The sequence below is a fragment of the Chrysemys picta genome, chromosome 11, assembly GCF_011386835.1.
Source record: "Chrysemys picta bellii isolate R12L10 chromosome 11, ASM1138683v2, whole genome shotgun sequence".
NCBI lineage: Eukaryota > Metazoa > Chordata > Testudines > Emydidae > Chrysemys > Chrysemys picta.
The window spans coordinates 64,402,519-64,428,039 of NC_088801.1; the positions used below are offsets into that span (position 1 = coordinate 64,402,519).

General features: G+C 41.2%; 1 protein-coding gene across 50 annotated transcripts in view; it reads left to right on the forward strand.

Moving 5' to 3' along the window:
* The window catches only part of MAP2 (microtubule associated protein 2), a 342,492-nt gene that overhangs the window by 254,581 nt on the left and 62,390 nt on the right, over nt 1-25,521 (forward strand). For 28 of the 50 annotated variants that reach the window (XM_065561008.1, XM_065561032.1, XM_065561010.1 and 25 more), the window contains 2 exons: nt 13,383-13,496; nt 15,205-15,282. In XM_065561008.1, the coding sequence (XP_065417080.1) occupies nt 13,383-13,496; nt 15,205-15,282 (192 nt within the window). The remainder of the gene's footprint in view (nt 1-13,382; nt 13,497-15,204; nt 15,283-25,521) is intronic. The other 22 variants (XM_065561012.1, XM_065561022.1, XM_065561044.1 and 19 more) reach the window with 3 other exon arrangements.

Below are 25,521 nucleotides of genomic sequence, written 5' to 3' on the forward strand. Positions count from 1 at the left end.
TGGGTCAGGGATAATGACCTAGCAGGGCATAGTCCTTAATGAGTCCAGTCTCGTGTGGACAGTGCCAGCACAGAGAGACAGTACAGAAAACATGAACAGGACAAAAACCTCAGAAGGGAGAAGAATTTGCTCTAAAACAAACTCAACTCCTTGTGACTTTGGAGTCTTCCATGGGATTCCAATCATTTGTATGCAAAATTCTGATGGAATCTGCTCTGCTGGATCTACCCTCTGTGCATGAGTATAAATATGCAACATCATTCCTTGCAATCAGTAAGAGAAGGACGGCTGCCTTAATGCAGTTAGGGTAGTACTTTGGGAATTAATCCTCAGAGCCGATTAGCTGTGCAGCTGGTGCTGCATTGCAGGGCTAGTTGCTTAAGCAGTGTCTGACTGGTAGTGTGAGCCTTAAGGGGAAAAGGGCATTCTACTACTGCATTTACATGTTGCCATACCTCTAATGGGAAGTGTCAGAATTATGCTGCATTGACAGAAAATGATTTTCAGTCACTGAAACAAGGGATAACAATAAACCATGTGTGCTGGGCATTAATGTCAATGTTACCTTTTAACCTAAATGCAAGATGGTTTGTGTGGCATTCTTTTATATATATATATATTTTTTTTAAAAAAGCTTGCAGGAAACTATCTATGCAGGATAGTGAAATGGAACTTTAAGGGTCAAATAGTCTGCTCAGGTAAATGGCTGCAAGTCCAGTGACTTCAATGGCAGTTCATCCATTTGCATCAGCAGACAGTTTGGCCCTAGAAATCTGTTTGTTTAAATAAATGAAAATTCACTGAGGTTCAGAAAAGTAAGTGTAAAAGCAAGATGTTGGTTTCCCATATTTAATCTCCCTCAATGGATTAAATATCAAATTCTGTATCAGATTTGCTGTTTTGAAGTCAAAGCATTTTTTCCTTTGTGATTACTGAAGGCTGGTCTTTGTATAGAAAAATATAGCTGTTTTCTTATATATTAATGACACCTTTAGCTAGCGTGAATCAACACAGTTCTATTGAAGTCCACGGAACTGTGCTGATTTGCATTTGCTGAGGGTCTGGCACGAAGTGTTTTTGGTATCACGCGTCAGCTGGAAATTGTGTTGATGATGCATCAGACAGAATAGCATACAGCTTGTTTTTCCTGCATTCATATTGGCTCTGGAGTGCTGGCAAGAGTAAAAATTTTGTTGCAGACAGTAAACTTAAGAAGATATGACTCAGAAGACACAGGGAGCAAAATATGTACAATAATGAGCAGCCATTTTTAAAGCATCACTTTATTTAATTTTTATTTGACCTTTGTATTTTAAGGAGATGGTAAAGGAACTAACCCTGTGATGTTCTGTTTTGCAGCCAATAGACAACGTTCTGGGGGCGTTTGATTAATGAACTTACATTGTGTGTGTTTGGGGATATGGGAGGCGTGGTTAATTAAAGCTTTTCAAGATGGTTCCTGGCACACAGGATGAGTGGTCTTTTGTGTATTTGGCCACTTGTGTGCCTTCAGATTTGGAGTTTCTGCTGTACAATCTTAAAATAACTGTTAAAGAGTCTGACTGATCAGGGAAACACACAGTAAGGGCAGTGAAGCTGAAACACACACTGAGGAGAGCCAATAGAAGATGATGGAATCAAACCAAGGAGAACTGTGATCACAAGGAGTTCAAGTTGAACGAGAGGGCAACTCACTTGAGAGCAGAATTGGAGACCTAGAATTGAAGAAGTACAACCGGTGAGAAAGAAAGGAAGGGAGATTCTGATATAGGAGGTGGGATGAACTAAACAACTGAACAAAAGAGAGGAAGTGGAACCAGGAATGGAGCCAGGATATATATAAGAGAGAGAAAGGGAAGAAGTGGCTGGTGAAAAGCAGACACTGGGAAAGGAGATAGGGTGTGGGAGATGGAGAGGTGGGCAGGAACAGACTAAAGAGGAATGTGACTTCAGGAAAGGAGATCAGTAGACCAGGAGATGAATCTAGCAAGAGAGACAGACAGAAAGTCAGACTTTGAGGAGAATGGAGGAGATTTTACCAGAATGATTAATTAGGTTTTTAGGCATTGATCCCACATATTAAGATTATTGCGATCATAAGGAGAGAAAGTTAAGGTCAAGATTCTTTCTTCAGGGAATCAAAGTCTGTCAGCCTCAGGAAGTAAACTTCAAGGCATCCAATAAAACCCCTTGATACTTTCACCGAAGTCAATTGCAAAATATTTAATTTATCGATAAGGGCCACGAACTCTGAAGAGCAGGGTAATTCATGTCGACACCTCCATCAAATGCGAGACACAATATCATCCTTTTATAAATGCTATATTGTATGAAAATTGTTACATTGTTTACATCAATGTCTAAACCGTGTGATGGGCAGTATCCCACACAGTCTAACCCAAAAGGGCTGGTTCTCCACCAGGTTCATCTTGCAAATAAAGTCAAAAGCCTTGGAGAAGTCATCCAGTGCCTCCCATTAAATACTGTAAAATAAAACATGGGGAGCAAAAAAGATTCACCATTGCCCTGCACCTTGTGCCGTCAAATAGTTAAAGTGTTGATAATGGAGGGGAGGTTTGTTGTGGTGCTGTTTATTAAAAAAAAAAAAAAAAGTTCTGGCTTGGGAGGCTAACTTGAAACCCTACATTCCCATTATTTGCCTTTCACATCCTCCTGCCAATTATTGTGGATGTTACTGACATCAAAATCAAGGACCTACTTATAAATAAATATTTGCTCCCACTAAATCCATTTGAGAGCAAATATGTGAATTCTGTAAAGTTACGTTAATTTAAAAAAAAATTAAACTTGATCATGTAATATGAGGGAAATGTCTGGTTTTGTGTTGTATGAGTAATTTGTACTCTTTTTGAATGCTACTCTACATTTGTTGTTTCAATATAACATCAGAACAAAGGGGCATATTCTCAGTTGGTGTATATCAGCATAGCTCCAGTGATTTCCCCAGAGCTATGCCCATTCTATACCAGCTGAGAATATGGCCCATTGTTTTAAAAAAGTAGAAGCAAAAAAGCATTCTTCATCACAAGGTCGGGGAAATAACTCTTCCAGCAATAGGACTAAAATAAACCATGACATTCTAGGATTTTTTTCATAAGCACTATTACAGGGGTGTTTCTTTTGTGTGCTCGTCTGGTTGTTGTTTTTATGAGAGTCCTGGACTGGGAGTCAGGAGGTCTGTGTTTTATTCCTGGATCTGCCATTGACTCTCCGAGTTAGGCAAGTCACTCACTGTAAAATTTTCAGAAGTGGCCACTGGTTTCAAATGCCTTGATTTTTGGGTGCTCAGCTTGAGATGCCTTGTGGCATGGTCTTCAGAGACGCGGAGCACCTGACCTGCTGATTCCATTGCCTCCGCTTTGAGTGCTGGGTACTCAGCACTAATGAAAATCAAAGTGTCTCTCTCAAAAACTGAGGTGCTCAGAATCATTGGCCTCTTTTGTCCTTAATCTTCCTGTACCTCTGTCCCCTTACCTGTAAAATTGGGGTATTCTGGGATCTATGGATGAAAAGGGCTAAGTATTATACACCCAGAGACAAAAGAATAAATGGGTAAAACTGCCCTTTACACGATCTTAACTTTCCTTTTGCTAGCCTGTGGCATAAGACTGGTGAATTCTTAATTTCAATTTTAATTCTCTCCTTCCTGCCTGTGGCATTTTTTTTCCTGATGTCTTCCCTCTGCTGGAGGAGTTGATAGGCTTTCGCTTTTTTCTGTAGAACAGGACATCATCTGTCACATAGCTAATTCCAAATATCACTCGTTTTTGAGGGGGGAAATAGCCTTTAAAATTAATTAGCTGGCAAAACACTTGTGCTAACATCAGTCCTTTTGGGCAAGCCTTGGAGCAGTGACTGCTGAAGAGAGAATGCATGTGAGGGTGGCTTCCTGAAGACCAGGAGGTTAAAGGCAGAAGGACTGCAACTGAAAGGAGAGTCCCTTATTCAGAATTCCAGCAGTACAGATAGTCTGTGAGGTTTTTTGAGTGTTGCTTTTTAATCTGAATATACAGGGATGCTGAATTCCCAACAGGGCAAAGTCAGTTGTCATAGGAACTGAGCACAGTTGCAGAGATTACTGGAGGAGTGAGGCTGCAGGCACTCCAAAGCCGGAGGAGGAGGAGGCGGCAGGGGATTACATCCCAGGAGGAGCACCCTCTCACTAAACCCATTTACTCTGGGTTATCATAGGGGAGAGGATATTGCCCTTAATGTGGAAAAAACCCAAGTGTCTGGAGTCCGATATTTATCCACAGCACATGCAGTTCAGCATGCAGCCACACCCCACTGATATGTCTAACCACTTAGCTCAATGGACCACCCCTCTCGGAAGGAAAGGCTAGTTCAGACTCTACACAGGGTCAGTTCTTGGCTGCTCTGGTGACACTGCATCCAGGGATGTCCATTAGCATGTCGTGTTTATCATGATGTGGACGCTTGATAACTAGGAAATAGACTGAGGCAGACCCCCAGTTTATTTGTCACAGGCCACCAAACAGGTAATTGCCTCCAATCACCACCATCTGGGTCAAGACTAAATCAGTGAGTTAAAGGTGAAAGGCCGGTAGCCTATTTCCATCCCCCTGATCCATCCTCTTCCCTGGTCTGTTGCCTCACTGTGTTTGAAGCCTCGAGGATGATTGAATGCCATGTTGTATTTTCACATATTGCAGGGTTGCTGGATGGAGTTGCAATAACTTATTTTGTAGCCATCAGCTAGAAGGTGAAAACATGGGGCCAGATCCTCAACTGGTTAGATCGGCATCGCTCCTTTCAAGTCAGCAGAGCTAGGCTACTTCACAGCAACTGCGATCTGGCCTGTGATTCCTATTTCCTGTCTGTAAATGCTCCTACCAAAAAAGTCTTTAGGTGAAATCCTGATCTTTTTTCACTGTTTACTCAGTCTTTACTCAGGCAAAACTCCCACTGACTTCAGTGGGAGCTCAGCCTGAGTCAAGACTTCAGGCTTAGGCCCTGGGTGGATGTCTAGTAACAAACAGAATAGCTCTCTGGTCTTTAGGCCTTCACTGTGAATTGGAATACAGCAAAATAGGAATTCTACAGGCCCCATTTACATTTCAAATTAGTCATAGACAGCAAATAGTAACTTTTCTTCTTTCCTTATTCAAGGAATTTATTTAGGATATTTGCTTAGCTGAGAACTGCAAACTACTCAGTGCCTTCATTGTTGACTTATTTCCATCTTGGCAGTAATTAGCGTTGGTTACCTAGGAAACTGTTCTGCACCCTATTGAGATTCTTGACGGGAGCATTCTGTCTGAAATGTTTTGTTTTCCCAGTTTCACAAGCACACATACAGCTGATTTCTTCACCATGCCTTTCTTGTGTTTGCCTAAAATTTAGCAAAATTAGGAGGGGGTGGAGGGTGTTATTTAATTCTTTGTAACTATTTGCATCTTTCCTTAACCCTGTTTTAATTTCTGCTTGCAAATTGTCAGCATGAATTCTCCTTCACTTTAATCCAAACCACTGTTAATTTCTTGTTGGTGGCATTGTGAATGCATATGCTATCTGATACAGGCCTCTGTCTCTTTCCGTAGAAGATCAATTTCTTTCCTAACCTTCCCTCCTAACATCCCTCTCTTCCAGTTTCTTCCTAGAGCATTCATCGCGCCTTGCAGCAGATTAAATTTAAACTTCTGCACGTACCATAAACAGGTCATATTTGTACAGAAGCTACATGGAATAGTCCACTGGTACTGCAAGCTCAAGATCCATTTTCATCATACTAGTATAAGATAGACTTGTGAATAGAAAGAATAACCAGAGATGGTTCCTCTCTTATATGAGGAGCCTAAGACCGCACACTGATGGCATCAGAGTGATCTGAAACGCTGCTTGCATATGGGAAGATCCACCTCTCAGCATCTGTGCTACATCCCTGCTTTTAAACAGTCTCTTGGAGGAAACCTTTCAGTGTCCCAGACCCCCAAGGGGTCTCACTCTTCCTTCAGGGTAGGCCACGTGAAGGGGTGCTGGAACAATTCATATCATGGGGATGCTGAAAGCCGCTGAACCAAACTGTAAACCTTGTCTATGATGGAAACGCCAGGCCTCTGAGACTAGGTCGCTTACCTCGTAACTGCCCTATACGGACTTCTCCAAAGACAAGGTCCAGCTGCAGCCGCTCCTGGCTTTCCTGCCCAAGGTGGTCTCACAGTTTCATATGGGCCAGGACATTTACTTACCTGTCCTTTTTCCAACGCTGCATAAGTCAGATGAGGACCACAGGTTGCATTCCCTAGACGTCAGGAGGGCGCTAGCCTTCTACATTGAAAGGACCAAGCCATTCCGCCATTTGACGCAATTGTTCGGCACGGTGACTGACAGGACGAAAGGTTGTCCAGTGTCCGCTCAAAGAATTTCTTCTTATATCACTGCCTGCATAGTTTGCTGGTACGATCAGGCAAAGGTGCCCCCTCCAGCGATTGTAACCACTCACTCAACCAGGGCCCAAGCCTCTTCAGCAGCTTTCCTAGCGCAGGTGCCTATTCAGGACATCTGTAGGGCGGCCACCTGGTCATCCATCCACATGTTCACATCCTATTACACATTTATCCAGCAGGCATGGGACAATGCTGGCTTCGGTAAAGCAGTGCTGCAAGTCGCTAGGCTGTGAACTCCGAGCCTACCTTCGTAGATACTGCTTGTGAGTCACCTAGAATGGAATCAACATGAGCAAGCACTCAAAGAAGAAAAAATGGTTACCTATCTTTTCGTAACTGTTGTTCTTTGAGATGTGTTGCTCATGTCCATTCCATTACCCGCCCTCCTACCTCTCTGTCAGAGTTCTTGGCAAGAAGGAACTGAGAGGGCATAGGGTCGGCGGTGCCTAACATACCAGCACATGGGCACAGCTCTCAAGGGAGCGCCACAACCAACCTTACGGATACCTTTAAGGCAAAAATCTCTGACGACTGTGCACATGGTTGCGCACACACCTAGAATGGAATGAACATGAGCAACACATCTTGAAGAACAACAGTTACGAAAAGGTAGGTAACCATTTTTTTCTAGCCCAGCAGCACAGATCCCTGACTCAGTTGAGCTTTAATTTTGTTTTAAATGAATTTGAATGAAACAAAAGTGCTCCTGAAACATACCAGCACAGGAGACTGGAGTTCTGTGTTTCTATCTAGAGAGCAGCTACAATATCATTGGCAGCAGCCGTGCAGACTTCCTCACAGTGACCTGGCAATATGCTTCAATATGTATGAGAAGTGACAACTCTGAGGGTGAGAAGGAAGTTCAGTCCTCATGCCTATTAGTTCTTGGCCTCTCTCCTGAGACTGCCAGTTGTCAAGGTGGTTTTTTAAAGAGCCATCAGAAGGTAATTCATAATGTTGCATTCACTATTGAGTCCATGATGGAGAGCTATGTATTAACCGATGACACTGAGGTAACGCTATCGCAGTCCCTGTCTTCTGTACCCTCCATGCTCCATTTAGTTGTTTCATCTCTTCCTTAGCTAAATATATTCTGGACCCGATCCTCAGCTGGTGTACATCAGTGTAGCTGCATTGACTTCTTCTCAGTGCTTTTTTCTTTAGTGAGCCCATCATTTCTGTTGACATGTTCTCAAAATTCAAACTTAGCAAGTTTACAAAGAGAAATTCTAAATCAACATCCCATCAGCATGAGCATCCCTTCTCCTAATAAAAAAGGGAAGTGGCTGATTGAGAGGCAAACATTCTGAAGCTGAGTTTTCGCTGTTCCATTCAAGTAAAGTCACACACGAAGCTGGAATCTTTAGTGCCTTTGAGAAACTCATGTTCTGCATCACTCGGTACTTGTTGCTGTCATTTCAGTGTCGAAAAGTAGAGGAAGACAATGTGTTTCTAGTTAAACAGGTGGGGGTGGGGGGAATCTCTGAAGAAACAAAAGCTCTAACAGAAGCAAAGCTCCCATGATGCCTGGCATCCTGGCGGGAAAGATGTACTCTTCTTTGTCGTTGATATTTATCTTTCGTCTTCCTTGAACTTTCACTGAACCATGAGGAAACGATGAAGAGTCTCAGTAGCTACCCTCCAAGTATCTGACTTACCCACTGGATCTGCTATTTATAGGGTGCATTAGTACAAAAGTGTCTGTCCTTTTCCAGCAGTCGTTAACAGCAAAAACACTGTTCCTGATGAACTGCCTGTATCTCCCATGTCACCAAAAATATCCATCAGTGGAGTGCTGTGAAGTGAGCCTTGCTTGATAAAAATCCTCGGAGGCAATTTATATAGTTTGTTTATTTATTTATTTATTTGGGGGATGTCTGAAATTAAGCTTCCATTATTCAGAAGGGCAGTGTCTCTCTCTCTCTCTCTCTCTTTTCTCAGTATAATGCTTGCCTCTGGGAAATGGAATGAGAATAGGAACTGAGATGGTAGGAGCTACCAGCAGTCCTTTGGAGAATCCCTTCACTCTGTTGAGAAAGATTAAATGCAAAGAAGTCTAAATTTATAGCAAGGAAGGTAACTTTTAATAGAATTTCAGCTTATATTGCTGGGAACAGTCCTGTGCTGGGTGGGAGATGGACAAAGAATGACCTATTAGGTCTTTCCTCTCTCCAACTTTTGTGCTTTGCTGATTATAATCCACAGTGCCAGCTGTGTATTCATTTCACTGTGTGCTAGTGTTTGCATCTGAAAAATGAATCTCTTGTGGTCTTTCCTTAAAATGTTATTCTGAAAATAGCTCCTGTTTTCTATCCTGTTTCCCCAGAATAAGGCATGCAGCCGCACCCAGAGTTGGTTCTCTGTGCAAACTTTCCCGGTACAGGGATTGATTTGAGCTAACAGCACAACTTTGTAAATGACTCAGTGATGTTACTTTCTTCAGCGGGGTAGTAAGTACTGAGAATTGCCACTTCATGAAAACTCCGGACAAAGTAGTTTATTCCTGAGGTAAAACCTGTAAAGGGGTTAAAAAAACAATCAAATGGGCCAGGATTTACTGGTCTGTGTTGACAACTGAGTACCTGGCTCTTTTATCCCCCTACACCCACAGATCCATGGGTGTCTGTGAAGCTCCATGCTGCTCTTCACACCCACCAAGTCCCTTGAAGCCTGGCTGTTTATTGGTGTCATTAATTTCCTACCCCGAAAAGGTAGGGGAAATACTACTGGTTAGGCAGGGGAACATGTAATACAGAATGGATGTTCCCTGGTCCCTGCATACCCAGTCTACCTATACAAAGTATCCCAGAGCCTCAACCATATGGCATTGTGATGGAGGGGCTACCAGAGGTTGCCAAGAAGCAGGTAGACTGTGCAGTTGAGCTACCACTCCCCCATTCCTGTCTTTTCTGTGCAGTTCTTCCACTTTGCACTCTGTACATGCTTCAGAAGGGAAACCATGGGCTCCAAATCAACAATCCATATTCTCTAGTCAGTGGAAACAGCTATTTACACAGGTCAACTTTGGAAGATGAGTCACTCTCATAAACCCACACACACAATATTGAGTAACATTGGTGAACGGTTAGTATTGCATTGCTATGGTTATGTAAGAGGTTGGGTTGCAAAATGGAGCTTTGCCTGGTATATTCTGGATGCATTTTGGGACTGGCGTACTCTTCCATTGTCATTTACTGCTGGCTGCAGTCAGTAAAACTTTATTATTATCAGTTGCCCTTCTGGCTACCAGTCAAGAGGGGAGTAAATTATGTCAGTTATGAAGACCAACAATTGTGAGGGAAATATTCCTTGCCTGCAAGTGTCTTGATACCTCATTACATATGAAGTTTCTGCAGTAAAGAAATGAACATTGGCTTTGTCCCAGCATTTTTTTAGACTCAGGTGACTGTGGAAGGCAGGGAGCCATATCTCTAGTTCTCAGAAGAAACTCAGTCTTGTTGAAGGAAAAACACGGAGAAAAAATGATTATTTTAGAAACCTTTTGGAATGTTCATTTGAACTTTAAAGGTGATAGTAGGTCAACTGTAAATCTAATAGCCTGCATTACTTGCCTGCGAAAGCAGTTGCTGTAAAGTTATGTGCAGGGTATTGACTTAAATATACGCCCTCTCCACCTGCTCACCCATGCTAAAGGAAATGATATCTGGTGTGCTATCATCCTTGCTCTCACTGGATGCTCCATGATGTCATCATCGTTGGACACTGATGGATTGCATTTAATTTGTAGTAAAGCAATTGGCATCCACAGCAACATTGAATTTTATGGGTACATAGTGGAAATGCTTGTATTGGTAAGACTCTGAGGGCAAGTCTGGGCCATGCATATAGTGGGCCTGAAACTGCAAGGCATTGAGTCTGCTATGATTTCAGTTGGCTTCAGTGCATGTGAGGGCACTCAGCACCGTGTAGAATGGCCCTAAATGTCTGAAAGTAATTCCCACCTGCTGACAGGAATACCTGGGAAATACAGTGACTATGGCTGTAAGTAGAAAGGAATCTGGATGTTAATGAGCCAGGGAGTGTAGATAGATATGCAGATGTGAAACCCACAACTGTTCTCTGAATTTTATTTTATTGATTGATTGTATTTCAGTCACAGCTGGAAGCCCCAGTCAGGAACCATGACCCCACTGTGCTAGCTACTGTACTAACACAGAACAAAAAGACAGTCCCTGTCCCAAACTGTCTATGTATAAGACAAGAGGAAACAGCTGGATAGAGACAGATGGGGAAGTACAAAGAAACAATGAGACAATATTGGTCAGCACACGAGAAGCCAAATCATTCTCAAATATTTTGTAGGCCTCACGTGGCAAAGTCAAGTTTCAAGGAGGGTTTTGAAGGAAGATAATGAGTTAGTTTTGCAGATATTTATGGGAGCTCCTCCCAAGTATGAGGGGCTGCATGGCAGGAAACATAATGGTTTATTTATTTTGTAAATGGTTCTGCAATTGGATGCATGTACTATCAATTTGCTATTTCATTAAAGGCCAGATTTTTAAACATATGTAGGCACCTAACTCTCATTTATTTAAGTGAGATTTAGGTGCCTAAATACCTTTAAAATCTGGCCTTAAGGACCTAAAATGGCAACTAGGCAGATCTTCCTGGCTATTTCCATATGTAGTTGCATGCCTGATTACATCCCACTGTACCCCTAAGGCGGGGTTTGAGATATCCGTACTCACGGTCAGTAGTATTAACTCCATGGATAGTCCCATTGACCTCAATAGGACTCCACGTGGAGTAAGGTGCTATTCACTGTGTGTAAGAGTTATCATAAGACAGCCTTTAACAAATCCTTTGCAAATTTAGGCCTGAATCCTGCAGCTGCATTTGCAGTTGCCATTTCAGTGTTGGGCCATTAGCCTAAGAAGTATTATAAAATCTTCATGCATATTAGCACTAAATTAATTAATAGGCAGCAGATTTAAAATAAACAAAAGGAAGTATTTATTCACACAACGCACAGTCAACCTGTGAAACTCTTTGCCTGAGGATGTTGTGAAGGCCAAGACTATGACAGGGTTCAAAAAAGAACTAGATAATTTCACGGAGGACAGGTCCATCAATGGCTATTAGCCAGGATGGCCAGGGATGGTGTCCCTAGACTGTTTGCTGGAAGCTGGGAGTGGGCGACAGGGGGTAGATCACTCGATGATTACCTGTTCTGTTCATTCCCTCTGGGGCACCAGGCATTGGCCATGTCAGAAGACAGGATATTGGGCTAGATGGAGCTTTGGTCTGACCCAGTGTGGCTGTTCTTATGTTCTTATGTAAATTCATTGGGTAATAGCGTACCGTCCTCCAGGCCACATTTTTACCGGATGTGAAAGTCTCATGCAGTCCATCTAAAGGCACTAAGTTACAAATGGGAGAAGTTTTTGCATGTATTAAAGTGACTTGAGTGTGGTATTTTCAAAGCTGCATGAGAATTTGTAGGCCCAGTTCCTCTTCAGTTGAATAGGAATCGGGCACCCAAATCCCCGAGATGGCTTGAAAATCCCCTACTCAATAATTAAAAGCAAAAAGGAAACGTCCAGGCTGTAAATTGCACTGAACGGATTTCTTCGCTGTTTCCTTGTTGCTGTGTTGTACAAAGCAACAGATGCTGTGCTTGAAAAGTACCCAACTAATTTCTCTTCGGTGATCTTCATCCTGTGATAGCATCGGCCGTTCAACCAAAACGAATGTGCCTTATGTGTAACTGTATGAGCGTTCATAGTGGAATAAGGTTCTGATCCAAAACCCTTTGAAGTGGAAAGATGTCTATTGACTTCACTGAGCTTTGGATCAGTCCGTAAATCAGGGTCATGTTGGCCGCATTAAAGAGATGGGAAGAAGGGTGTAGGGAACATTTCCAGCCCATGTAAGGACCAGGAACAATTGCATTCCTAGCACTAAGGAGAGCGTAGTGACTCCTCACTCCCTACTCCCCCAGGGGCAGACAGCATTCCAAAGGAGGTGGGGAGAAGTTGGGTCATGGCCCCACCTCAGCATCCCTCCACACGAGTCCATGTAGCATGCAGCATTTCATCAAGGGGTGCAGCAGCAGCTCTGCTCTTCCGGGGGCAGTATAGGCCCTTCGTTTTGGCTGAGCTTCGATGGCACAACTGAGTGGTCAGGAGGCAAAGTCTGCACCTCAAACACATTGCTATGAACCTCCGTCATCCCCGACAGTGGTATCACATGGAATACATTTGCATGCTCTCAGATCTGTGATTCAAATGTAGAGTTGCCTGCATGGTGCAGCCCTGAAAAAGGTGAGGCGGATAAAGTATACATCTTAATGTTGTCGAAATGTCATTGGCCCTTCTTTCTTAAGTCCCTCATCAGCATACCCTTCAATGTCTTCAGGTGCAGTGCCCTGAATGCATACTAACTGTATGCTAATGAAGGAAAAATACAATCCAAAGCACTTGTAAAAATAGAAATAACTCAATATATTAGATGCCAGAAAATCCATCTCAGCTTGTCATCCTGGCCATGTTTGGAAAATGCCATGGTCGCAAAATTGCACATGAAAAATCTTCCTAGACAGTTAATAAATTCTCACTTTAAAGTTCTGCAATTACTGCATATATCTCCCATACCAAAAATTAGAAGCAGTGATTAAGCAGTGATGTCTTATACTGTCCTTGCTCCAAGGAGTAAGATTCAAAATTACTTTTACATTTACAGATTCAGGGACAGATTTTCAACACCCAGCAGTTCCCTCTGAGAAGAATAGGAGTGCTGGGGCTTGAGATCTTTTGCAAATCTGGTCCTTTAATTTCATTTCTAATGATTTCCCTAAATATTTGAAAGAAAATAAATTTTTTAAAAATCTGAATGAGTCTGACTCTGAAAGTTTTAGCCAGACTCAATTTCGTTTTTTTAAAAATCTCTTATTAACGCACCGTTTTTGTTTTGTTAATTTTGCTACTATCACAGAGGAAGTGTCTGCAAGGATAGTCCAAGTAGTAACAGCTGAAGCTGTAGCAGTCCTGAAAGGTGAACAGGAAAAAGAAGCCCGGCACAAAGATCAGCCTGGACCATTACCTTTAGGTAAAACAAGGCATTTGCAAGAGTGGGGAAGGTATCTCTATGTGTGCAGCTGTATATAAATATAATTATTAATATCAGGTCACAATATATAATGCATGTAGATCACAAAGGTGGTGCTGATAGTCATGGATAAATTGTAGAACCCTGGGATAAATTTTGTAACCAGATAATAAATAAAATGTCACATTTCCCCAATTTATCATGCACCTTTGACTGCCTCGCTGACCCTATCTTCACTAGTCCATCTCCCACCAGGTCTGCGTTACATTCTCTGAGCAACTTCGACCGTTATTGTTATTATTGTGTTTATTATGATAGTGGCTCGTTAACTGAGGTGCAATTTTGCCTGAAAGTCCCTAATTCAGCAAAAATACTTAACACAGGCTTGACTTTAAGCATTTGCTTAAGTCCTATCGAGATCTATGGAATTTAAACGCACACTTAACTCCTTTGCTGAGTTGGGCCTAAGTGAGGGCAGAACTAATTACACAGCCTGGGTGTTGAGACATTCTTCAACATACTCTGAGAAACAACGTATGTGTTTGCAATGATTTCTGTTACAGCGCCTATAGGTACGAAAGTACATCTGTGAGTTATTTAAATGTGGTTGTATGATCTGCATTGGGATCAAAAAGCCAGTCTCAAGAGGAAGTATTCAAGGCACCTAGGTCTGGTCCAATATCCATTGAAGTCAATGAAAGTCTTTCCATTGATTTCATTGGTCTGGGGATCACGCCCTAAATCATAAATTGAGACCTAGTTTCTTGCTGGAATCATTTGCAGCCCAGGAAATACTATGGCATAAAGTTTAAAAAAACTTGATAGATCCAGTACTAACTCTGAAGAAATTCTCAAAACTATTTCTGTGAAATCAGATGAAGAATCTGAGTATACCTGAGAGATACCTTGTTTAGGGCTTAATCTTGCTGCTACTGAAACCATTGACAAAACTTCCTCTGACTTCAGTGGGAACAGGATAAGACCCTTAATTGGGAATTAATCTAAAACCTTAGATTAGGCTTCAATATAGCGCCTTCCTCTGATGAAATACCATGATCAGGTGGGTGACAGAAGTTCCCCATTGACTTGTTTTCCTTCCTTGGTGATGCTTCCAGCTGGTACCTTTCATACTATGACAAGGAACATTTGCATATATTATGCAGCTAGCCCTAAACCCAGCAGAAAGAAAAAAAATACCCAGGTTGTAATAATGTAAGAACCCAGCAAAGTGCTGTTTGTCCAGCTACCCAAAGGTAAACTAAGCTTGGGATTGGGTGCCTATTTATCCCTTTTTCATGTGATCGAACTGAATCTTTAAAATCTCACTGATTTAAATATGTTGCAATCCTAGGTTTGTGAATGAAGCTTTCTCAAAATCATGAATGAACAATAGTATTGATCTGGCTAACAGATGGGACACAAACACAAAGGACTGATACTTTTTTATTTTATTTTATTTCATTTTGTTGTACCCTGGGACCAGACTCTTGAACGTAAGGCAGGGCACCTGATAGGAAATGTTTTCCTTTCATTATAGGTTTAAAATAATACATTGAAAAAGGGAGTATATCTGAAAATCTATTAGGCTCAACCTCCATTTAAGTATTCTCCGAACAGGCCAGAATTGCAGCTTGTACTCAGCATCTAATGGTTTCACAGGAATTAATTGCTGTATCTCATTTTCTCATTTGCATTGTTCAATCTCTAGCAGTTGAAGAATCAGCTAATCTGCCTCCTTCCCCACCTCCATCACCAGCCTCAGAACAGACTGGAACACTGGCAGAAGGTAAGGGTCCCCTGGACATTTCAGAGTATATCTATCGAGGAAGGGAACAAATGCTCGTATGAAGAGGTGGGGGAAGTAGTAAATGGAAATACTTCCTGCTAGCTTCAGCTTAAAGACTAAGCATTCCCCAGCAATGAAGTGCCATCTGCAAAGTGACCGTAACACACAAATGAGATATATGCATATACACAGGGATAATTGGAAGTAAGCAAAAATAAATACACAGACATATATATATATCTATATATATATATAGATATAGATATATATATATATGAACAATAATTATTAATAGATATTACAAGCCAAGATGTCTAAATAGTGAGACTTCCCAAGTGTGAGCCTAGAACGTGGTGTTAAATATTGATTACTACAGTCTGTTAAGATGTGTTTAGTTGGAAATTAACCAGCATTAATGTTGTTTCACAATCCAAGTCCATACAAGCAAGGAGATTCAGAGTTCGATTATTCTTTCTGCTTTCCAGCTTTAATTCACATTTCTGTGCCTTGGTGTATATGGGGATTCTGTACCAAGGTGCCAAAGTGAAATTCTACTCTTAAAGCAAATTATACTTTCTGATCCACACAGTAGTACTCAACGTCAGTAACCCAATAATGTCCACATTCTGCTGTCCCTGAAGCCACAATTCAGAAAGCATGTAATCATGTGCTTAACTTGAAGCATGTGCTTAAATCCCATTGAAGTCACATGCCTAACATTAAGCCCATGGTTATGTGTTTTGATGAATAGAGGTAGACTGCTGAATCAGGGTCTGGGTGTCTGAGTCTCCCATTAACATCGACAGAGGAAGAGCAGAACATTACTGCTGAGCCCTACCATATGGATCTGAGAGAAAAATTCGGCCCTATGAATTCCCTTGTCTTTGTGAGCTAAATCAGCCATTTGACATTATCATTATAGTATGAATATAGTTTTCATGTCACCTTCCTTCTTGTTTTTTAAAATAAATATCTTGAAAGTTAATGTGTCATAGCAATAACCTATTACTGTCTGTTGAGTACATACTGTGTGTGATTTATCCTGCACTAGTGTTGGAAATGTGTATTTTTTATGTGATGTCCCAATATGTGCTAGCTCTCAGTTTACCATGACGTTCTGCAATGAGACACTTTTTTTATACCTGATATCCCTGCGTTTTGGGTCAGTCCATCTCCTGTATACATTGACAAATGTCACATCCTTGGGTACTTTGTATTGAAAATACTTACTTGGCATGTGCAGTAACCAATATGCAAACTTTGATTTCTTTGTCATTATTATCGTAACATTCACATTCCTGTTGTTGAGCAAATATTACAATGTCTACTCAAAGGTAATGGTAATCAAATAAAACCACTCAGAAAAAAAAAAGGAAACCAGTACTACACTGGCAAAGATTTTTAGGATTGCTAGGGGCATTTTCATTATTTCACTGCTCTTTTTGTGTTGATTTATTTGATTATCTTACTGTTCAGGGTGTGCCTTTTGATTTTTAGTAAGAGAATGAAGGGGTTGTTGATCTGCTTGAGACTAATTTTAAGATCCCTTTACCTTGGGTTTGGCATTGGCTTTGCACAATGTTTTCACTAACCGTATTATTGCTTATTACTTTGCGGGTTTTATACAGTAGCAAAATTGATTAATTGACAGAATGTTATAATCACTTGCCAAATGTCTTTTAAATGGAAGCCATTTTGTTGTATCAATGCAAAGAAGTGACAGAACAGTAGACATCTCTTTGGCCTAATAGACTGAGCAGTTTCCAGCTCTGCAAATGACTCAGAAAGTCACTTAACTTCTTTGTGTTTCTCTTTCCTCATATGTAAAAATGAGATAATAATGCTTGCTTGCCCACCTCACAGGGGTGTTGTGAGGACTTTAGGGTCAATGATTGTAGAGTGGCTGGAAGATGTAATGTATTATATACTTGCTAAGTATGATAGTTTTTACAGCATTCATGTTGTTTGCTTTAAAGGTTGGATTTAAAAAAATGTTTCTATGATAAACTTTTCTACTAACTTTCAGTTTGAGAGCAAACTTCATTGGACTTATTTATAACCTCCTGCAAATACAGGTTTATAAGGGAAACATTGACAGAGCTCCTGTACTGTAGTTCCTCAGTCACTGATGGCCAAAGAGTTCCAAAGTGCTGTAAGCTCCTCTTTTATGTTTGGCTCTTGGGGGGTTCATATTAGAGTTAGTTGAAAAAACAAAGGAAATGTTAGTATAAATTGTCACCCAAAAATTTGTCTAGTTTTTCATCGAAATTTGAAAAGTTTCAAACAGCTCTGGTTAATATCGTCTTGTGCTTCTTTCAGTGAATTAGGCCTTGATTCAGCAAATCCCTTTTTCACCTGATCAAGGCCTTATAATTGGAAGCTATATTAAACTTTTGTTGCTTGGAGTCAGGATAGCCTGATAACATTAACTGCTAATAAGCCAAATCCTGCAATAGTTAGTCAGGAAAAGCTCCTATTGACCTTAGTGGGAACTTTGCATGCGTAAAGACTGCAAGATTTGACCCAGTGTGTACAATACCTGTTTAAACCCTCAGCCCCTCATGCTACTCAGTTGTCTGTGTATACCTTTTTGTGTCTGTCTGTCTGTCTGCTCTGTGTAATGCAGTGGTATTTACAGAATTTAATCCAGTTCTGAAGCTGTTGAACAAAAAAGGTGAACCCATCTGGTAGTTCTGTATAAATACCTAAGTTTTCCTTTTCATTGTTGTTGTTTTCCTCTTGAATGTTTTACCAGTGCTGTTGTCAGTGCCTTGCATTGCTTTGAGACCAAAAGAGATTTCCTTCAGTCCTACCAGGGTGGAAATCACTGTTGTAGACATGACAAAGGTAGATGTGGCCAGCCATGCAGCAAACACAAATTAAAAAAAAAAAAAGAAGAAGAAGAAGGAAAGAGAAAAGAGGAAGGGAGAGAGATTTCTGGGTCAAATACATTTCAGGAGAGAAGAGAGTCAGTGAATGTAGGTTTGATTCTTTCATTCAGCCACAGACAAACGTTCAGATGAGCAGGTCTCTTTGCAGTGCTGCTGCAGGTAAGATAACTAATTTGCTCTTATTGAAATTATTTTGGTGATTGCAAATATTGTAATGTGATTTTTTTTCCAGGAGTTGAAATTTTCTCAAGTGCTGTCTTATCGTTTTATCAAATGGCTCTGGACAAACAGTGCTGCTTCTGCTTTGTATTCCCAACATGGCAGTTTCTGTGCTCAGATCTTTGTAAGATTGGCCCCTAATTCCATTGTCCTGTGTAAAAAATGAATCTAAATGTCTTTGATAGACTAGCTTACATTTTAAAGTATGTATTTTGGGATAAGCTTTTTTAAACCAAATAAGTATATTTTACAAATTGAAAGGAACCAAGTGCGGTAAACAGCAATTATTTCCAGTTAAAAATGACTTTTTAAAAGGTATTTTCAAAAGATACCCAGAAGCTAAAACCGAATTAGTCTTTGTGTAAAAAAATTGTATCATAGACTTTAAAATACATAATCTTTTTGCCTGAGCCTTTTTTTGCCTGAGCAGGTTTAGAAGGGACAAAAATAATAAAGATTACATTTTTGTTGTAGAAATAAAGAAGGAGGCAAATAAATCATATTAGCATTTAAAGACATTATTTCCCTTCTTAAGAAATTGTGTGACAAAGCTGTTATGAATAAACAATACAGATCTACCAAAAAACAAAAACTAAAAAACAAAACCAACAATATAGACATAATATAGACATGACAGACCTTAATAAAATGGTAGCAACAAAATAATACATATGAGCCTGGACCATTACTCTGTTGTCTCCTTCAGTTCCATTAATATTTCACAAAAAGAAGAACAGGAGTACTTGTGGCACCTTAGAGACTAACAAATTTATTAGAGCATAAGCTTTCGTGGACTACAGCCCACTTCTTCGGATGCATATAGCCCACTTCTTCGGATGCATATTTATAATATATGTTCCATTCTGTATGCATCCGAAGAAGTGGGCTGTAGTCCACGAAAGCTTATGCTCTAATAAATTTGTTAGTCTCTAAGGTGCCACAAGTACTCCTGTTTTTCTTTTTGCGGCTACAGACTAACACGGCTGCTACTCTGAAACCTGTCATTAATATTTCAGAGAGACTCTAAACAGGGCCTGTATTTTCTTGCCTATAACCAGCTAACAACCTATAAAGTAGGTGTTCTCTGTCTTCTTTATGCTTAACAGACAGATTGTCACCTGGACCATTCCCGCCCACACTAATCGGTGGTCATGCAGGCCATTTCCCTTCCCATTCATGATTATGTGACATCCCTATATGGTAACGACAGCGATTGCTTACATAGAAAAATAATATTAGGAAAGTGTTTGGTAAGGGGATTTTCAGCAGTGCTCAGCATTGACCTAACTGCTTCCATGGGAATTTTACCAATGACTTCAGTGGGAGTGAAGTCAAACTCATGCTGAGCGTTTTTGACAAACTCACCCTTTAATGTATTTTTGATGCCTTTTCAAGCATTTTAGCTGTTAGGTACAAGGAGGAGGAGCCATCGCCATGTGACCAGCCAGCTTTCTTTGGACTACCAGGAAGTGCTCTGTCTACCACCTGTGATACATGAATCATTGTTTGAGAACCTCTGCCATAAAGACTGATGGCTGGTATTGTCAAAGTTAGGCAATCATCTTCCATCAAAATTCAATGCGAGTTGGGTCCCTAACATCCCAGCCTGTAATCTAAAATCACATAACTAACATACTCCGTTTTAGCAATGTCAGTCACTTCCCTCTATCAGTTTCTTATCACTAGAATGTAATCTCGTTTCCACCTTCTCAGAATCTATCTTGTGATTCAGGAGAATGTAATAGCAAAACATTATCTGAATATTTTACTGATTGTATTTGTTACTGAAAAATACTTCAACAAATATTACTGAAATATAGATGCAAATCTCTGGTAATTTGACATTTCCTCTAGTTGGCTCTATGCCCTTTATCAAGTTTGCTGGTTTGAACATCATCAATTGTTACAGCAGTGAAATTTTAGTTACCTTGCATAATAATTGGGGGAGGGATAGCTCAGTGGTTTGAGCATTGGCCTGCTAAACCCAGGGTTGTGAGTTCAATCCTTGAGGGGGCCACCTAGGGATCTGGGGCAAAAATCTGTCTGGGGATTGGTCCTGCATTGAGCAGGGGGTTGGACTAGATGACCTCCTGAGGTCCCTTCCAACCCTGATATTCTATGATAACCAATGAGTTTTTTTGTTATACCCAAGCAGGCCCCGATTCAGGAAAGCACCTAAGCATTCACTTAAATCTATACCTGTTAAGGTAGGAAAAGCAGTTAAGCACGTGCTTAACTTTAACTTGACTTAAATTCAGACTTAAGCACGTGCTTAACTACATTCCTGAATAATGATGCTTTCTTGAATTGAGACTTTAATCAATATAATAAAATGAACTGGAAATACAGAGTGAATTAACTGGCTTAGCAGTTAAATTAATACACACATCACAGTAGTGTTCATTAGCAGCAAATAAGCCTTTGTAAAGACATCAAACATATTTCTTCTTTATATCATTTGAATACTACAGAAACCTAGAATCATCATTAGCTCCCATCATACTGGAAGCTTAGATTTGAGCTCCTTTTACTTATTGTGCTATCCGTATATCATCTTTTGAAGTTACCATGGCACAGAGTTAACATCACCACTTCAGAAAGTAGTTTTCCAAGCAAGTAGTACTGCCCACCATCACAGCTGATGTTTTGATTGGTTGAAGCAATGTTTCTTTGGAAAGTTGCTTTTCCTGAAGGTAGTTCAGATTTTTTCTTCAAGGTAGTGGGCAGTTTCAAAAAGAGCAGCCTTTAAAGTCAGATAGGCATCTTGCACCATATTCATCCTGGGTGTAACTCAATAGACTTACAGCAGAAGTGAATTTGGCCCACCTGAATGTAACCTTCCAGTTGGTTAAGTCATAGATACTTGCAGAGTCTTACAACATTTGGCATATTCAGAGTAATTTATTAGTAGGAAATAAATTTAGAAGAATCAGCAGCAAAATAATCCTAAATATTTTATCCTACTGTTAATTTTTAACTCTCTGGTAACCTATTTGCCCTGATGAAAGAATATGTGTTAAAACGGTCCATTTAAAGCAAACTCTGTGGGATACAGACAGACAGACAGATAGATATAGTCACCTCAACAGAGACTCCGCAGGATGCAAATAACTGGACATTATATTGTGGACAGTTATATAATACAGTATGCCACAGAATCTTAAACTTGGATAATCTTCCTTTCAGATGCAAAATACTGCAGATTGGAACTAACGGTATTGTGATCAATGAATAGTTTGTCCTCCCATTGTAAGTGAATAAGCAACAGGAAGGAATAAATATCATTCTATTGCAAGTCAGTTGCTACTACTTTGCTGCAGAAAGCAAAAAGTACCTCACTGAAAATAACAGAGGTTGGGTTCTCATGGTGTCCTGTAAAATTAATCCTGCACTTGAATGCATTGTTTAGTGCCTAAAATGTTTACTAGAAAAGAGATTCTTCAACTGCACCAAGTTAGGCATTTTACGTTTCAAAAATATGTGCTTGGAAAATTAATATAGATAGCTGCAAAATATAAGTTTCTGGAGACAAGGAAAGACATTGGAAACCTTGCTCAGAATCTAAATCCCCAATCCTGCCAGTGCTTAAGCAGGTAAGTAAGTATCTGGAGAATTAGAACCTATAATTCTAAATGAAGTGCAGGTGGCATGACAAAGTTCTTCCAGATAAGTTTTTTCTATTCTATTCATACATGTATCTGCAAAAATATTCAAGAATTTTAAATATAGATCACCATTATTAGCCAGATTGAAATCTACAAATGAGCTAAGGATCTTAAGCCAAATGACTGACTAGGATCCTAAAGCCTGAAGAAGATTTATTTAAAACTACCTAGTACTTGCCACAAAAGAGCCATGAGCAATTATAAATGGAAACCACCACATTTTATTATTATGACCAGGATGATGCTACTAATAATGCCCCCACAGATATATGGAAGAACTAGGTCATAATAATAATTTCCTGTTTTAAAAATGTGTGTGTGTGTGTGTGTGTGTATACACACACACACACATTTTGAAAAAAAGATACTTTGTGTGTGTGTATGTATATATAGATATATATACATACGCACACACAAAGTATCTTTTTTAGTAAGAAGAAAATATATCAGCCCTCTCTAAAAAACACCAGAACATTAGCCTGGCATTATCTTCAGAGGTTTCTCTTTGTCCACACCATAATATGCAATGATATTTCTTCCCCAATGTTCCCCTTATGTGACTGTAGTTGCATATCATACACTGAGGTAGTAGCTGCAGCTCCAAGTCACATGCTTTTGATGGCATGTGATGGTTTGATGAGCAATATGCATTTCATAAATCAGCAAGTGTAACCTCCCCATTACAGAATACTTGCTTTAAGAGGCACCGGAGAGGTGCAATTAATGACAAAACAGGTTCTCTTTGTTCTTTATTGACTATAGTCTTTGAATGAGATTACCTCTGAAATGCTGTGTGATAAGTTAACCATTTGAGGAATAAGTGAGATTTGAATGACCTTGAAAAATGGAGTAACAGAGGTAGGATAGAATTTACTAGTGCCAAATGCAAGATCAGGCATTTAGAGTCTAACAATAAGAATTTTTACTGTAATCTGGGAATTTACCAGCTGGAAGTCACAGAGGAGGAGAAAGACCTGGGTGTATTGGTTGATCACAAGATAACTGTGAGCCCCCAAATGGATGCAGCCATGAAAAAGATTAATGCAATCCTGAAATGCATCAGGAGAGTATTTCCCGTAGAGATAGGGAAGTATTATTACTATTTTACAAGGCACTGGTTAGACCTCCTCTAGAATACTGTGTTGCAAGTCTGGTCTCCCATGTTTAAGAAAGATGAATTCAAACTGGAACAGATGTAGAGAAAGGCTACTAGGATGATTAGAGGACTGGAGAACCTACCTTATCAGAGGAGAATTAAGGAGCTTGGCTTGTTTAGCCTAACAAAACGAAGGCTGAGGCTGATTGTTCTCTATAAATACACTGAGGGGCAAATACTAGGGAGGGAGAGGAGTTATTTAAGGAACAAATGGATATAAACTGACCATCAACAAGTTTAGACTTGATATTAGACAGACAGAGGTTTTTAACCATCAGAGTAGTGAAATTCTAGAACAGCCTCCAAAGGGGAATAGCGGGGACAAAAAACCTAACTTGTTTCAAGACTGAGCTTGATAAGTTTATGGAGGGAATGGTATGATGAGGTTGCCTACAATAGCATATGGCCCATCTGTGTCTGCTATTAGGAAATATCTCCAATGTCCAGAGATGGGACACTAGATTGGGAGAGCTCTGAGTTATTACAGAGAATTCTTTCTAAGGTGTCTGGCTGGTGGGTCTTGCCCCATGATCAAGGTCTAACTAATATTTGGGGTTGGGAAGAAATGTTCCCCCAGGTGAGACTGTCAGAGACCATGGGGGTTTTTCATCTTTCTCTGCAGTGTGGGTCGCTTGCTGGTTTGAACTAGAATAAATGGTAAATTCTTTGTAACTTAAAATCTTTAAATCAAGATTTGAGGACATCAGTAACTCAACCAGAGGTTATGGGTCTATTACAGGAGTGGGTGGGTGAGGTTCTGTGACCTGCGATGTGCAGGAGGTCAGACTAGATAATCATGATGGACCCTTTTGGCCTTAAAGTCTATGAGTCAAGGAATATGTTAATATGCCTTAATAAAGCTATATGTGGCAATTTGTGGAAGACAACTTTATTATGTGTTTTACAGTTGATGGGCTAAATTTTTATCTTTGTTACATGGATGCAATCATTCTGACTACAATTGCTTGCACAGATGTAGCTGAGAGCAACATGTGTTCCAAGCTGAGTACCAGGTTGGGAAAACTCCCATAGTAAAAGAGCCTGGAACAACTAAAAACTCATGCAGTCAAGAGAAATGTAATTACTTAATTCATGCCAGAGAAGCTGCTAACTTGCATCTCAAAGCTCTGCGTACATCAGGGCCACCCAGAGGGGGGGGCAAGTGGGGCAATTTGCCCCAGACCCTGGGCCCCGCAGGGGCCTCCATGAGAGTTTTTTGGGGCCCCTGGAGCGAGGTCCTTCACTCGCTCCGGGGGCCCTGGAAAACTCTTGTGGGGCCCGGGCCCCCGGAGCTTCTTCCGCTGCAGGTCTTCGGCAGCAGTTCGACGGCAGGGGTCCTTCCACTCCGGGACCTGCCGCCGAAATGCCCTGAAGACCCGCGGCAGGGGGTCCTTCCGCCCCGGGACCCGCCGCCGAAGTGCTGGGTCTTTGGCGGCAATTCGGTGGCGGGGGCCCCCCGCCGCCGAAGACCCCAGGCCCGCTGAATCCTCTGGGCAGCCCTGGCATACATAGACAAAGAAGCACATCCAAACTGAGACCCAAAAAAAACCCTGGATCCCACTTCATTCCTCATCTGAGTCTGCTTAGCCAGATGTGTCCCATCCTGCACGTAGGAAGTAGTGCTCATGTCTGATTGTGCATGTCATTACTCCAGAGGGAATTCTGCACCAACAAATTAAAAATTCTGTGAACAATATTTTAAAATTCTGCAAAATTCTGCAGATTTTATTTGTCAGTAATTAAAAGTGGAGGTTCCAGCATGGCAGAGGGCAACACGGACCACTGGCTGCCCAGGATATGGTGAGGCTGCACCTGACCCTGACATAGCCAAGGGCCAGCCCTGCCCCAGAAACACCCCGGGGCCCTGCCCCTCTCCCCCTGTGCCAGGTGCACCAGGTGTGGGTGGGAAGGCTCAGCAAGGCAGGATCCAAGTGTGGAGGGGCTTAGTGTGGGGGGATCCAAGTGAGGGTTGACAGGGTTCTGTGTGGGGCTCGTTGGGGGAGTTCTGAGTAAAAATGGGATGCTGCAGGGGGTCCAGGTGAAGGTGGTTGGGGCTCAGCAGGGGGGATCTGCATGTGGGGGATGGAGCTCAGTGGGGGGCTCAGTGGGAGGGTCTTGGTGCTGAGGGAGTGGGGCTTGGTGAGTTGGGTGGGAATCCAGGTGCAGATGGTTGGGGCTCAGTGGGATGAGGGTCCAGGTGCACAGGGGTGGAGCTCAGCAGGGGGGGTCTGGGTGCAGGGGAGCTCTGGATGCAAGGGTGGGGCTCAGCAGGGTGGGGGGTTCAGGTATAGGAGGCTTTGTGGGGGTT